Raw genomic sequence first — 16,444 nt, forward strand, 5'->3', positions numbered from 1 at the left:
AAACTGGATCATATAGGTCGGAACATCTAAATACATATCAGTGAAAGTAGGCCAAGCACAAACAGAGCTCCCCAGGCATGTTAGGCCACATTCTGTCATCTGTGAAGTAAGAGCGGCAGGTGTGACTGAAGCAGTCGAAGAAAAAGGGCATGGGAAACTCAGTAAACAGCAGGTGGCCGGGCTGCTTGTTGTCACATGCGTCCAGTGCCTTTATGAGTGACTGAGCATTATTGATACAGGTGCATTTTTTTAATAGCCTGCTTTATAGTAGAAATCACAGCTGAAATCACTACATCATATTTATCTGTGATTACAGCTGGAAGTCATATCAAAGAAAGAGCAGAAACTCGGGTGTGCATTATTCATTAGGAGGGGCACATGGAGATACACTTTGGCCCAATAAGAGGTCACGATAGGAGGTCCAAGGCTAAGGAGACTTTTCTATTGGTAGTGCCGGGAATAAGTGGGCGGGGTTAAGCAAATACTTGAACAAAAACATGCCGAGAGTGTGCAGTAACACGAGCGAAAGAGGAGTCGGGGCACACTGGAAGTGTGAGCGGCGAAGCTGTGGACACCAGAACGAATGGACTGACAGACTCGGGCGTAGGCCAACAGCAGAAACAAAGCCTGTGGCGCCAGGTAGGAAGAATGTCACTGCACTCGGCTGTCATTACAACCTAAATGTGTGCTCAAAGAAACTTTTAGGTAGCAAAAACGGTTTGTTTGCACGTAAACACGCTCGTATTTAGGCGCCGTGGGCTTTTGCACTAAAGACGTCTGTGATTCCTGGTGCTCAGTGCTGTCTAGCCTCTACAGAAGTGCACTGCAAGGGTTTAGCTCAACTCTTATATATGTAAGAAGCAGAAAAACACGCGATCGTGGACTTTGTCTGTAGTGTCACTAATTATAACAGTGATCTGTTGCAACGTTGAAGTAGCATTGATCACATTGCAGTATCTGGTCACAGGTAAAGGAGAGAGCACAGTTTCTATAGCCATTTCCAGAGCTTTTGAAAAAGCACGTGCAACACTTGCAGCTTTAAACAAATATATGCCACACAGTCGTCAGCCCTTTTCTTACAGATCCAGCTGCAGCTGTCCGTGGTGAGCTTCACACAGCTGGTATGTATGACAGGGCTTTCATATGGAAACCTGCGTGTGCCCAGCCAGAGCCACAAAGAGGCATCAGCTGATTCGGGACTCGGGATGCTGTTTGATGATTAGTTATGTTTCGTTTTCTGTCTGGATCAGTTCATGTTACTATATAATAGATATTTTATAATGATGCCTGGGATGTTGATGTGAATTAGAGTATCATGTATCTGTCCTTGTGCAACGTGAGTAATATCTGCTGTATTTTTTCTTGCCTTTGCACAATGATTTGTTTGTTTAAATACGCTGGTTTGTACTTGTTTTTAGGTCTATTGTTATTAGTGGCGGTTAATGATGGAGTCCAGCAGCGAAACCAAGAGGATGACCTCTTACCTCCCAAGCAACCCCTCAGCTGAGAACCAAAAACTGACCTCACCCAGAGAACCAGGTATGAACAGCCACCGATGTTGTCTTTTGTGAGGTTTAAAAGTGTGCATGTGCGTGTTCCGTTTAGAGCTGATATGTTGCGTCATTTAAAAGTCTAAATAGGGTTTTAAAAAAAGGGATTCTCTGCTGAACATTGCTAAACATTTAAATCCCTAAGAATGCATATAGTGAAAGTGTTGGCTGTCCCTTAGATAAAGAAGATGTAGATGATTGCTCAAGGAATCATGTCTAGTTGTGGGACTGAGATGTAATAATTTGGCTCAATATCTGGAAAACTCTGCAAACCTGCTTCTTAGAATGGATACATGAATCTTATGATTATTAAGCTGAAGCAAAACAAAGGCATTTGCTGCATGAGCAACTTCTTCACATTAGCTGTTTCTCAAACACTCATTTATGATTAAGCCAAAACATGTTTATGACAGCTTTTTATGCTTGAGTCCTGGTCATGCTGACCTTGGTTGCACAATAGTAAAAACGTTGCACAGACTCTTCAAAAGTACCCATCCATGATGTTAAAAACATAACCCAGTCAACTGAGATATATTGATTCTACAAGTAATAATTAGCATCGATCAGGAGCTAGGTTTAGCTCAGCATCCAGATAACTCGACAAACCCGCTTCTTAGAATAGTTTAATGAATTGCAGGAATGAGGAGCTGAGCTTTTCGAACAGTGATTTATGGTTAAGCCAAAAGGTGCTGATGTCTGATTTCTTGTGTCTCAGTCACGATGTACTTATGTGCCAAAAATGTGACACAGATTCTTCACATAATGTCCACCCACTGTTTGGAAAAACATCAGTCACCTTGCTATTTGCCTTAACTACATGTTGGAAAGAGTACATTTTATGATAATCAGATACTTATCGTGCTGAATACAGAAGTCAGGCTAACTGGCTGTGTAAATAGTGGGGTTGTTTTCTCTGAGGTAAATAGTGTACATTACATCCATGTGTGTCTTAAAATCTGCTTGTGTGTACTATTTTAATCCTCCAGTTTTTAATCAGCAAAACTGTGCAAAATAGTACCACAGATACTGAAGTGTGGTACTGCCAGGCTTGCACTTGACCTGGATGCAGAAACAAACACTTTGCTTTCACTGCACTGGCTCTGCTGTACATGGACTTCATTGGTAGTCAGATAAGGACAGCTAACAGGTCACGGTAGGCCAAAAAACATTTCCCAGTGGTGGACCCTCCAGCCACAGTAAACGTCTGTTTGTGTGTCTAAGGTAGGCCAGCATATGGTTGGAAATAAATGTTTCAAACAGTGTGTGAGAATGTCACAGCTTACAAATTAGTGCGGCTGTTTTCCAGAACAGTACAGCAAGTGCGCCACTGTGAATTTTGAGTTAAGGTATCACAGGCTGTGACATGCTAACAAATGACATAAAATCCTATTATTAGACAGCCATTTAATGGAAATGACTGATATGGGGCTGAGTGCTGGGGTTATGGGGGGTTGCAGCTGAACTGTCAAAGCAAACTTAAGCATTAAATAGTTTGCAGCTGTGTCAGATTTCCTTGAATCGTGTGTAATAAAATCATATGTAATCATATCTAATAAAAGCTCTCACTAACGTGGTTGTTAGATACACATTTATGTTTATAGCTTTAGAAGGTACAGTTAATAACAGGTGCAGGGATATTATCACCTAATGTGTTATAACTAATGATGCATTATGTAAGATAATGCTAAGGTCATCTTCTTCCCCTTTCATCTGTCACAATAATCTATTAGTCAACGTGAAGCACTCCTAGCACATGTTCACAAACACACAGGCTTACCAGATTGCTTCATTCTTCTTCTGATCCTTGACCACTAATTCCACACAGTCAGCACTAATAAAGTGACTTCATGGTCGGGTGAACCTTCTGAGGACCCTTCGTAAACCCTGACTTGATTGAATATTTGTTACTTAAGAGTTTTTTTTGTTGTGGAAGGTGAACGGACACAGTACCGCATTAGCTTACGCAATATCATCTACTGCCCCTCCACACTCTGTTTACCAAGTGCTTAATCCTGCATATGAGCTTGACAAGTCATAAACAAGAACATATTACAACACTCTGATTCTGATCCATACAAGTTTTTTGTATTGCTGTTTAAATGTGAGGCACAACAAAGCAGTATTAAGAACATGGTATCCATTCTTGAATAAAGTTATTTTTTACATTTAAAATGTTTAACTATTTATTAGTTTGCAAGTAAACCTTTTTCAAATCAAACATGTCTAGGACATACTAGTTCAAGATGTTAATATTTCCTAGTAGTCTTTGTAATTGGACATAACCACCAAATAAAAAGGACAAGCGGTAGCTGCTTAAGGATTAGTACCAAGTATACATAAAATTCTCATGAGGTTTTGTTAAAGATAGTCTTTTTTTAATCTGTTTAATAGAAAAAAAGAATATTGTACTCACTAACATACATAGGTAAGTGTATAATCATGTCTTCTAATTATGTATAAATTATAAATTGATACATTCGCAAAAACTTAGAATTAATACATTAAAAATACAAAGAAACAGATGTCGGTTTGTGGAAACAGCCATGTCATTCCACCACACTAAATACAGTGGTCGTCCCTTCTAATTGTGCTTAGGCAGGACAGCCTAACACGATTACACCCCTGTCTCTAACAACAACTGATGGTTATAAGCTAGCATTAGTATCTCACATTCCCTCTGACAAACAGTTTGATTACATTCACACATTGTATGAGAGTTTATTTGCTAAGTGTCCGAATCCAACAATGTTACATTCACACTCACTACAACTGAAGTCAGTCAGAGACATTTGTCCTGTTGTGGCCACCATAGCAAGGATCGTGGACTTGAATTGGGAGGGATAGGAAAACATTTCAGTTGATTGCAGTCTACTGTCTACAGACATCTAGTGATAAAATTTTACACACTGTAACTTTAATAAATTAAGCCACAGCACTGTGTGCTTACATAAGAAAACATTAGATGTTATCAGATCACCTTAAGTGAGTTTTTAATCCTTTGAGTTACTTAATTGTAGTCAATAGCTATTTAAAAACTTTTAATCTTATCCGGTCTACAGGCAGATACGCGTTTTCTGGAAGCTGTTTTAGGAATTGGGTAACATGTTGTAAAAGCATTTTACCTGGGGCAGAGTCCGTTTTGTGGCCAATCAAATAAGGTTCAACCTGTTCCTCCATTCTAAACTAAATGGCTGTTTCTGGCAATGACATGGGGGTGCAGTGATTAGCACCTGTACAGGAAACATCTGGCTTTGTATGTTGAAACTCCAAAGTGATGTGTGTTAGTTTAGCTGATTTATTTCTAAACTGACTGTAGGTGTGAGTGTAAATGACTGTTTGTTAGCCTTGTGATGGATCCCACCTAGCCTGAACAGGGATGATGTTGGGACACGTTACCAAGGCCAAAAAAGGCATTGTGACTTCATTCTTACATGCCATTTTCCCTGTTGAGCAGCATTGACTTGAGCCAGTCCAAATGTGGAACTTTCTCACAGAATGTGGGACAGGGGGACCTGGATACTCTAGACGCACCTCTTTCCTTATTAGCCCACAACCCTTTCTCTGTATTTGTCTGTATTACTGATAATGTTCGAAAAACACAATGCAGTAAAACTAGGCCCACTTGCTGGGTTAACCTACAATCTTGGTCTTGTTTTTTTGGGACAAAAAGTGAAGCTAGGAGATTGGAAACTTGCACTTGGAGTTTAATTCAGTATAGCTGTCATCTTAAGATACATTCTCTCACTGTGTTCTCTGTATTTCTGTCCTTTTCTGCAGGCTGCAGCTGGCTGGTGGTGGTTGCAGCCATAGCGGCCTCTCTGAGCGGCCTGATGTTGGGCTACGAAATGGGCCTGACCTCTGGTGTCCTGCTGCAGCTGCGGGGCCTCCTCTCTCTCTCCTGCAGGGAACAGGAACTGCTGGTCAGCTCCCACCTGCTCGGTGCACTCCTCGTCTGCCTGGCTGGAGGAACATTTTTAGATCGCTACGGCCGACGCTGCTCTTTGCTCCTGAGTGCTGTTCTAGTAGTTGGCGGCACTGTTGTGCTCATCGCTGTGGCTTCTTTTGTTGCACTGACACTTGGCCGTGTAATTGTGGGCATGGGAACATCTCTTTCAGGGACAGCAGCTTGTTTGTACATTGCAGAGATCTCACCGAGGGAGAGGAGGGGTCTGCTGGTGACGCTGTACGAGTTGATGTTGGTTGTCGGTGTAATGCTGGGATTCGGTTGTAGTTACGCCTTTGCTACCGTACCTCATGGCTGGGTCTATACATTTGGACTAGTAATTCCTCCAGCACTCCTGCAAATAGGTGCGCTCATATTCCTCCCACCCAGTCCACGCTTCCTTGTTGCTCAGGGCAAAGTGGAGCGGGCGAAAAAAGTGCTGGCCAGAATGAGAGGCGCAAGTAAGGAGCGTGTGGAAGTGGAGCTCAGGGATATCCAGGTTGGACTGAAAGAAGAATCAGAGCATAGCTTCTTGGAGCTCTTCAGTGCCAAAGCTAACCTGCGTTCACGGCTCCTAATAGGTGTGGCCTTAGTCTTCCTCCAGCAGGCTACTGGACAGCCCAACATTCTTTCCTATGCTTCACCACTTCTCCGCAGCGTTGGCTTCAACAGTGATGCTGCAGCAACCCTGGCCTCCACGGGGTTCGGAGTCGTAAAAGTAGTCGGTACCATCCCTGCTGTGTTGCTGGTCGACCGTTTGGGACCCAAGAGCTTTTTGTGTGTGGGTGCCGTCGCTATGGGATTGTCGCTGGCTGCCCTCGGTACATTGACTCTACAAAGTCACACTCACCTCACAAGCCTGTGCAATAGCCAAAGCCCTCTAAACAATACTTATATGCCATGGGATTTAAACGAAACCTTCACAGACTTTGAGAATAGTGGCACTTTGTCTACCCACCTCGAAAACCAGTGGAACAGTGAACAGGTGGAGGGGCTCAAAACAGAGAATGATGCAGTGTGGGAATCAGTAGGAGGAAGGACTCATGTTGAAGTTTCTTCCTCACTGAAGTGGGCGTCATTGATCAGCCTGCTGATGTATGTGGCAGCCTTCTCAATTAGTCTTGGACCAAGTAAGTACCCGTACATTGTGGTTCACATACACATGCAGTGTCTCTGTATTTATCTAGAGACTGGACATATAAGATAGACATTGCGTCTGAGTCTGAAAAGTGAAGCTAACTCATTTGCCTCAAGCATGCATTTTTTTTTAACAGCCAGCAGGGGAGGACTTCTGTGGTTGCAAAACCACTTCCTGTTATGTAGAAGTGTATGGAAAGTTAATCCAATGTTTTCGGCATTAGTAAAAACACTTTCCTGGGCTCAAGTCAAGTTTTTACTCTTATTACAGTTTGAATTAATGAATGATCATGACATCTGGTTTCAAAAATCTGAGATGGAAAGCAAATATAGTCAGTTTATGGTAAGACAATGAGAGCTCATTAACTCTCATTAACCTTAAATGGTTAAGGGAATGGTTATATACAGTCTTCCATGTGTGAGCATTTTGCTACACTTATATTTTTTGGCATCCAGCAGCAGGTCATTCCTTCCCAGTGTTAATCCTTGTAGCGCTATTTAAATAAAACGAGTTAGACTGAATTTCTTATACCCCTCTTTTTTTTGTCTTTTATCTCTTTTTAGTGGTGTACGTCGTTCTCAGTGAGATCTTTCCGATGGGAGTCAGAGGTAGAGCTGTATCGGTGGTGTCAGCTGTAAACTGGGCCACAAATCTGCTGATCTCCATGACCTTCCTCACCATCACGGGTGAGTACTCTATTACTTATAATTTACAACTCTCTGCCACCTACAATGCCGCATTGAGATCCTTTCCCTGGTGCCTCAACCCCCACTCACATCTTACATCAGGTGATCTCATTGGGTCTCACAATGGTTTCACCTAAAACCTCTGGTGATAATGAGCCTTTTTTCATACCTTGCCTCATGTGGTGAGACACATGATCAATCAACAAACCCAACAGAAATTTCCAGCTGGGTTTAAATACCTGGGACTCTCAACCATTTGGTTTTAGAACTGAACAGGTTTCTTGGATGAGAAGTGAAACATCTTTAAGAAACTTAAAGACTTGAACTTAAAGTCTAGTGGCTTTCCTTTCCAAGCTCCTTAGACTACCATGGCCTGAACGACTGAGAGCCTACACTGACATGTATTTGCATCAGACATGTTTAAACTAGTGCAAGAATTCACAGAAAATCTGTGTAGATTAATGCAGAGTTTCTGTTTGACAAGTGATAATCATATTAATTTTAATAATTAATTAATTTTACTATCCTCCAACAGAACTGCCAAGGTCAAGCCCATGACAACACCTAATCCAATTAGTCAGTGTTCACATTTTGGCATCTCTTTATTTTAGCACCTGGTTGGCATTGTTTGCCAAACATTTGCCTATATAGTGGACCTAAACTAGGTTATGTAGCTATATTTTAAATATTCCTGTATTAGTAACATGTAAAAATAAAAATACATAGTCATCATACAGAAAGAGGCAGGGTAAACTCTAGACAAATTCTCATTATATCAGAAAACAGACAAACCCACACTTTTATATTCATACTTGTGACTTTAAATCGTTAATCTTGTGGAAAGAGACAGAAGCATCCAGAAGTTTTTAAATGAGAAAACTTACTGTGAGCGTAACCAGTGCATTGCTGTGTTGCCCAAATGTAAAAAATGAGAAAAGTTCAAAGCAATTGCAGACTTGTTGCTCTAGTTTCCTAATATGCCAAATGTTTGTGTGTTTTTTTTATGATTGACAAGTCTGGACTGCAGGAAGCTAGTTTAGCTCCTGTTTTTTTAACTTTTTAGTCATACTGTTGTAACAATGCGGTATGTGTATTGGTTGACCTTATCTTTTCGAAATAAGCATAGCATAATTGAAATACTGCTCCCTGTCATGTCATGTAGGGTAGCTACACAAACAAAGCTCAAACCAGTCCTACCATTCATGCTAAAGGGCAAGTTCCAAACTATAATTACTGCTGCAACTTGCAAATTATGAGCCTTTTGTCTCCTTAAGTAAGTCAGTCTGTAAGTCTGGCAGGTAAATATTTAATTAAAAAAAGGGAAAACTCAGAGGTGTAGTAGCACTATTTAGTGTGTGAGAAGTAGTGTTGCTATGGTAACACAAACAGTCAAACATTTGTGTTTTATCAGCTTACTGCGCTATACTGTTTGAGGATTTTTGTTTACATGTGGTTTGGCAATGGCAATATATTGTAATGCACTCATATGACCTTACAGATTCCTGAACTCAAGGAGCAAATTTCAGTTTTTGCTTTTAATATGCTGCTGCCTGAACGTCATGGGCAATCATGCAACTTAATTGTTATCCCAGCTTTCATAGCAAGATGGTGGTGTATAGCTTGATGTGTTGTTGGTCTATTGAAGGAAAATGAACATACGTATAAAATTCATCAGTATCAACATTTGGCCTTTTTAAATTAAATTTGGATGATTTGCAAATCATTTCTTATTTATTTTATGTTTTTTTTACATAATGTCTCAATTTTTTGGGAAACAGGGTTGCTTATGCAGCAAGTATTGGGTTATATTAATTGTTTCTTTTTTTGTTTTTTAAAGAAAACATTGGTGTGCCCAATGTTATGTTCCTGTACTCCACCATGAGCTTTGTTCTGCTGGTATTCGTCATCCTCTTTGTCCCTGACACCAAAGGTCGCACACTGGAGGAGATATCAAAAGAGCTGGCTAAGAAGTGAGTGGTAACATTCGACGTCTACGCCATCAACATCTAGTAAACTGGTTCGTGAAACTGATTTTTACCTTCTGTTTCTACTCTCCCTGTTTAACAGGAAGACTTTTAAGGTGAGACTTTCCAAGCCGGTTCAGCCTCAAGAGAGTCTGATCAGGGACAGCAAACCTACAGAATCCAGCAAACATCTGACTACTTAAACACACCTCAACACAACAGCTGACCTGAGAGTCAAGAGCAACGATCAAGACAATATACAATCAAAAATATCTATATATCTCATCTACGTTGCTGTATTGGCTGTAGTTACAGCTGGTTCTTGATGATGATGATGATGCACACATGTGACTCCATCATGGAGCCTTTGATTTTTTTAAATGAGCATAGCTAGTATTAGGTTCTAGTATTGTTATATTCAAGAAAATCTTTTTCTCAGATTTCCATCAGTTTTTACATTTTTTTTTCTCAGTTTTGAGTAAAAAAAAATTAATCTAGTAAATCGGGCATTATACTCACTAAAATCAAACACTAATAGCCCAAACTGGTACTTGTTCTTTGTAGGAGGGCAAGCTTATTCCTAAGCACAGTTTCATTTTATTGGTGCCCTCTGTCATATTTAACGTGGTACACAAGGGTCAAACCAGTCATACCAGTTATGTTAGTGGATGTGTTCCAACCCACATGAAATATGGAAGGAACCCTTTGTCTCTTCATTTGCATTTTATGGGAACACACAGCTAGCTGCTGGCTGGCTACTGAATGTTTAAAAAGAATCAGAGAAGAAAAGCAACTCATGAGGTTCAGGAGCCATGTTTGGTATGAATTGTGATAAAGACTGTGATTTCTTCTTTTATTTTCTATTAGTATGATGCTGTAATGAGTTTAAGAATACAAATTCTATAGCGGATGCCCTATGCACGAGTAAAACATTTACATTTTATAACCTGTACTTTGACTTGCATCACCTTTTAAATGTTGCAACGTGTGTTTGCAAAGCCCGAGATGGAAATCTCAGTCGTCAATGACAGTATAGAAGATATTCTAGGGAAAAAAAACAAATCAACTGGGAAGTGCCTTCTCCACATGTACTCGGGATATGGTCACACGCACAAAAACAATGTCGTGCAAAGGGGAGCAAACACCACACAGTAGGCCAGTGGTAGCCTGTTCACTTTTATTTTTTTATACAAAATACAAAAATTCAAGTGCCACAAATTTTCAGTTGACACTAGTTCAAAAAGTACTCCATCATACACACATTTAAACAGCATGTCTAAGCTTTTAATCAACGTTTTTCCTATCAGATGCATTTATATACATACATACATGTTGCATTTATGCCTGTCCGAACACTCATGGTTGCCGCAAGAATTCACATGAATGTATTACGAAACCTTTTCGACAAGTGTTAGTGCTGCCATACAACTTTGTACGACTCCACAGAGTGGCTGCTTTTGTAATTATGAGTCAGTTACTTTTTCATGTTATGTTTTTGCTACTTTGTTTGTGTGTATACTGGCAATTGTGGACAGTGTTTTAACGATTGCTTAATCCTCTGCTAATAAAAATCTCCTCAATATTGTCTAACAAGTAGCTGTGTTCAATGAACAGCTTAACTCGTCACTTGAAAACTGAAAATATTCTTAACCTTTGAGAATTGTTCAACATGTCAAAACATTAAAATACATCAAGCATATTTGCAAAATGTTCTTAAAACTATTAAGAAACAAGAAATGAAATGTGCCTTATTGTGAACAAAAGGAAGTAAATCTGAGGTGTGTTTAAGTTGTAAGTGGATGTGTTTCTGCATATCGGCCTGCTCTTACATTGTGTACACTCATAATATTCCACTTCTCTGTCTGCTGTTTTTCTCCTTTAGCAATAACACGGGTAATACAGAGTACCTGTGCAAGACTTTTACAAACCTTGGACGGCGGTTTTTCCAAAGGAAGTGGAAAATGGGACGACTTCATATATATATATTTATAGATATATGTATAGTTTTAGAGTTGAGGCGTGTTGGTCTTAACATACATATTAGCAGTGGTTACCGCTAAATCTTAAATAGTTTTAAAATGGTCTTTAAGTGTCCATGCAGAGACATCCAAAAGCAAATAAGCTAGAGCAAATAATTTCCTGCCTCTTCACTGTCAGGTGAGGAGGATGAGTGTCTGCTGAAGGATATTAAGTTTGGAAGACATTTGCAGGTTTAGGCTGTTAAAATCACAAGATCCCAACAACTCCACAACAACGTTAAAATTTTGTAAAAAATAACGAGGACATTTTAGGACGTTACAAGTGTGATATCCCAAGCCCAGCCTATGAATGAGTTCAGATGCTTGTAGCTGTTGCCACATAGTGATGAAACCAAAGCAAGCAATTCCAAGGATAAGGTGCTTCTTCATCCGTTTTGAGTACTCAATTGCTCGAGTCCTTCGTCTTGTATCGTTTCATTTGCAGAGGGGTTTCTGACACTCAAACAGTAGCGGGTAGACTTGCTCCACTGCTGTGGCCACGTTCTGGACATTTGGTCCTAAGCCATGCAGTGATGGTGTGAAAGCAGAAAAAGATCGGCAAAAATATATCAGGACAAAGAAAAACAACAGAACTGGAGTAGAAGCTTTACAAAAAAAAAAAAAAAAAAGCCTTGGGTTTCAACTTTAGCCTGATAAACAGCGCACCACACGAAAGGAAGCACAAAAAACAATTTCACTCGAGTAAAATTCTTGGAGGAATTGGGTTATTTACAAACCGCTTTCCTCATTGAAACAAGCTATAAAATGCTTTCATTTTACATGACCTCAATCCCTTAAGCCAATGTGCCTTCTTAGCTGTACATAAAAATGGGTAAGATACTTAATGTGTCTGTGTGTGTTAAGCCTCATAAGGAGTGAGATACCTGTAACTGTGAGGCTGCCAGTTGAGAACACTTGTATAGTCGCCTTTAGATTTTTGATCCTGTACGTAGCAGCTGGGTGGAGCTCAGGTTCATAACTGTAAACGGTAAAAGGTTTTTAGTACATGTGTACACATCGGAAAAAGTTATACCTACAGCTTTGTGAGTAACGGACACGATGCATGTTTAGATGCCAGCCTATATTCTGTCAGATAGCATGTACAACAGTAATCCAAATCCAACAACTACAGTACACACACACAGACTTCTTCAGCCTGCTTGCTCCACTGTAGTGTCAGATACATGCACTCAATGCGGTGAGGCTTGCTCTAACCACTAGAGGTCATCCTCCACTAGCAAACATTAAACTTTTATTCCCCGTTCACCTTGCACATTATCGCTGCTCATGTCAGGACTTAAAATCACAGTTGTCACTATTTTCTTTCAATATGGTATCACACCATGAAGCTAATGAACCAAAGAAAACAGCATAAAGCAATAAGACTGTGGATAAACGTATGCTACAGCTTGATCAGGATAGTTATAATGATGATGACAATGATAGCTTTGATTTTAATTAATGTTGCAACAGTTGTGACTTAGCAGCACTGCACTGCATTACCTGGCAATGGGTCGGTTATTCTTCGTGAAGTCTATAAGATGGACTGCAAATGGCATGGAGCACACTGCCAGCACATTCACAACTTTGAAGGCTGAAAACCTCACCTGAACAGACAGCATAAACATACGAGAGACAAAATACACATATTTATGAGTTTACACTTCTTTTTTTTTAGGTCCAATAATTAATGGAGAAATCCAGTTTAGGTTTTATGGCCTTAATGCAGATAACTGCAGTTTCAGGTAGTTTGAGCTTTGTGACATGATGCGTTATCCTGCTAGTAACAACCATCAGAAGATGGGGACACTGTGGTCTTAATAGCTGGGACAATACTCAGGTAGGTTGTGGTGTTTAAACAAATAACAGATTGACTGTGTATTTCCATGCAAAACCAGCTGCTGTGATTATTCTTACCTTGAAGCCTAGTTTCTGCAGACAGCGTGCTAACCTGCGAGCACCGAGCTTCGCCTCATCCTCACTTAAAAAAAAAAGAAAAAGGAAGAAAAAGAATGGATAAATGGCAGCATAACTCAGTGAAATGAATGGTTTGGTATGCAAACCACAATCAGAAACTAGCATCTTTTTGATTAATTGAGTAATACTTACAATCAAAACCTCTAAACTGGGCAAATACAGATGAGGACAGAATTATTATTCCTGCACATTCTAGTTTTACTTGGGCTGCTTATATTATTTGACTTTGCACAGAGAAATAAAATTCTATCACGTGACGCACACTGCTCCGACGTGCTACGGTTATGAGCAGAGTTACGCCATGTCGCAAGTTTTTTGAGGTGCTTTTTTGATATTTAATGGATCGGATTACATTTTTTATTTCCCTCCGATATCCGATCCAGTAATTTACGTCAGTATCGGACCGATACTGACACGTAATATCGGATCGGTCCATCTCTAGTTTTAAGTATGTATAATCCTTCTCCAGGATGTCCTTAGCATGCTTCAGTTTGCCCTAAGATGTCTCTTCTGCAGAAGTAGAGCTTTTCTTGGTCTGCATCCTAGCGAGCGTCTTCTTTGTTACCACAATTCTTGACTTGGCTAAGTCAGTCACTACTGTCTTTGGAGTTGGTCTTTAGACACATCTCTCACGACTTTTCTTTCCAGAGTGTTTGCAATCTTTTGCTTCCTACCTTTGCCACACTTGTATAAGTACTCTGTGGCTCTCTTTGAATTTCTTGATGATGTCCCATGTGATAACTTTGTATATTCATTTCCTGCTTTGTGAGCATAAACCGATTTCTTTTGAGTTTGGCGTGATGCTTTCTTAAGTGACAGCTCAAACCTTGTTGTAATTTCTAGACTGCTGATACATTGAAACATAGTTACACCAATTTAGTATTTAGTTTTCTCAGTACTTTTAAATTAAATCAAAACTTTTAAATTTCATTCGGGGGACTAGTAATTCAGTTCTCATATCTGTGAGAGAAATGCTAAGTGCATTAGTTGCACATGATGGGGGACGTAGCAGTACAGCCCCACAAATAAAGTAGCAAGACTTCTGAGGCCAAAAGAAGGAATAATTTGACATTTCGTTAGGTATAGGTGTGTGTATGCATGTTGCATTATGAGAGTCAGTCTACCTTGTTGCTCCAGTGCAGATGATTTTCCCTGAAGACCAGATTGAAGCAGTTATCATAGGCTTACGAAGTTTCATCAGGACTTTCTGAGGACAAAAAAGAGAAGTCACAATTTCATGTCCCGGTTAATGGGACTGTCAACATGAACGCAGCATTCTCTAGTTTCACTAATAACAATACACTTACCCCTACTTCTGGCTTATAGATGACATTTGTTCCTTCTAAGGCGATGGTGCGGAGGTTGAGGTGACACCGGGTCCGAAAGGTTGCCACCACATTGGTGATAATAATATCAAGTGCCTCATCATTGCTTGAATCCATGGGGAAGTGTGTGGTGCAGCAAGAGGACCACAGAGGTTTTTCTTCTCACTTATTCATCAAAAATGTCACCCCTCACCATTATTGCACCGATGGGAAAGGAGACAAGATGAGCTAAAAACAAAACAAAAGAAAAACAAATGAAACCATTTTTCAAATATTTCTGATTTGATATTTTTACAAATTTCAAATCAGAAATATTTCAAGGGGCATTGCTCTACATGAATGAATATGTATTCATTCATGAATAAAAACATGTATTGCGGTGCCCGCTCTATATCAGAATTTTGCATATTTATTTTGTGTTTGCTGCATTCACGAGTCCACTTAGTATGTTAGTGTGAGTAAAAATGCTGTTAAAAAGCTAGGAAGATGGGTTATCACCTCAGTTGCACACCACCATCTGATTATCTCCTCTCCCGCAAGGTGTTCTCTTCCACTTGAAAGACTTGACTGTGTCTCAAAGCACGAATCACTCAGATATCTGCAAGAAAATATGAATTTGTCAAATATTATTCTTTTAGCTGAGCGTCCAGCTAATTTCCCGATGCACTGATACAGCCTAACACGTTAGCTACTTTCTACTGCTACTAATAACCAAGAAAGTAACAGGAAAATATGACCCTCGACGTCAATAATTCGTTACTTATAGACACGTTTAATGTATAGACCGTTGCTTTGTATTATAAATTGCGTTATAGCTCATGCAACTGATAAGCTTGTTTGGGGAAATGTTGCTAGCTAATCGGCAACTAATTCAACATAACTACATGCACTGAGTCGGTGTTTGCGCTAATAACTGCGCTAATAACTGCACTAATATGGGATTGTAAGCAAAACAAAGAGGTAACGACATTTCGCGACTGCTCAGCTAGCTAATGTTGTGAAGAGGTCTGTCCGTTAGCTAGCAACAAAGAAGAGTACACAGGCAGCAATGAATGAAAAGTTGTCAGCTATGCTAACTAGCAGACTAGCTGTCTAAAGCAAGTTAATGGCTGGTGTTTGTATCGTAAGAATCCAGCTACCGCTTTCGCTTTTTCTGTGATGTTATTCCAAAACACAAATAAGGCGGACAATAGTAAAATTTGTGGACAAACCCTTTCCTCCGCACACAAACGAGCAGTAACAAACACGACACCTTCCGCTTCTGTCTTACAAAATAAAGCCGCTCCTAGTGGGCGCTAAATTAACGTCAACTTCCGGATAGAAATTTCAACATAAATTAAAGCACTTCAAATGCCTATACATTTCTGTTGCGAAGTTGTACATAGCTGCTTACATTTTTAATATACACACACACACACACACACACACACACACACATATATATATATATATATATATATATATATATATATATATATATATATATATATATATATATACAATACAGGTAATTTAAAAAAAAAAAAAACCATCAAAAAATGAAAACAAAATTAAATAACAACTCCTAATACATAGCTTTTTGTGTGTGTGTGTGTGTGGGGGGGGGATAAGTCACACATCAATAAACTCTTTGTTCCTTAGAACTGAACAGAGACAAGACAAAAATATTTGCTGTTGATCCAAACAGTCAGAGACAGAAACTTTTTCATGTTTATCATGAGCAAGTCAGGAACCTTGGCATGATTTTGGATGGCGATCTCAGCTTTGATAGTCATAATAATAAGGTCACCAGAACTGCATTCTGCCGCTTAAAAATATATGAAAAATTAGAAAATTCTTACCT

General features: G+C 39.6%; 2 protein-coding genes across 3 annotated transcripts; one reads left to right on the top strand and one right to left on the bottom strand.

Moving 5' to 3' along the window:
* The first annotated feature begins 505 nt into the window (after window positions 1-505).
* Window positions 506-10,866, top strand: slc2a12 (solute carrier family 2 member 12). Its single transcript, XM_031726203.2, has 6 exons — window positions 506-639; window positions 1,419-1,539; window positions 5,328-6,623; window positions 7,195-7,317; window positions 9,155-9,287; window positions 9,385-10,866. Exons 2-6 carry the CDS (start codon window positions 1,443-1,445, stop codon window positions 9,482-9,484), a joined length of 1,749 nt encoding a protein of 582 aa, XP_031582063.1. The 5' UTR covers window positions 506-639; window positions 1,419-1,442; the 3' UTR covers window positions 9,485-10,866.
* Window positions 10,445-15,890, bottom strand: tbpl1 (TBP-like 1). Of its 2 annotated transcripts, none has more exons than XM_031726204.2 (8): window positions 15,813-15,890; window positions 15,100-15,199; window positions 14,584-14,829; window positions 14,401-14,483; window positions 13,217-13,280; window positions 12,803-12,906; window positions 12,184-12,278; window positions 10,445-11,817 (listed from the first exon to the last, which is right to left on the bottom strand). In XM_031726204.2, the coding sequence occupies exons 3-8, from the start codon at window positions 14,716-14,718 to the stop codon at window positions 11,735-11,737; spliced, it is 564 nt and encodes a 187-aa protein (XP_031582064.1). In that variant the 5' UTR covers window positions 14,719-14,829; window positions 15,100-15,199; window positions 15,813-15,890; the 3' UTR covers window positions 10,445-11,734. The 2 variants fall into 2 exon arrangements, with proteins under 2 accessions (XP_031582064.1, XP_031582065.1); XM_031726205.2 differs by having other exon boundaries at window positions 15,741-15,822.
* Window positions 15,891-16,444: the final 554 nt, after the last annotated feature.

Source organism: Oreochromis aureus, linkage group 15 (assembly GCF_013358895.1).
Source record: "Oreochromis aureus strain Israel breed Guangdong linkage group 15, ZZ_aureus, whole genome shotgun sequence".
NCBI classification, from domain to species: Eukaryota; Metazoa; Chordata; class Actinopteri; order Cichliformes; family Cichlidae; genus Oreochromis; species Oreochromis aureus.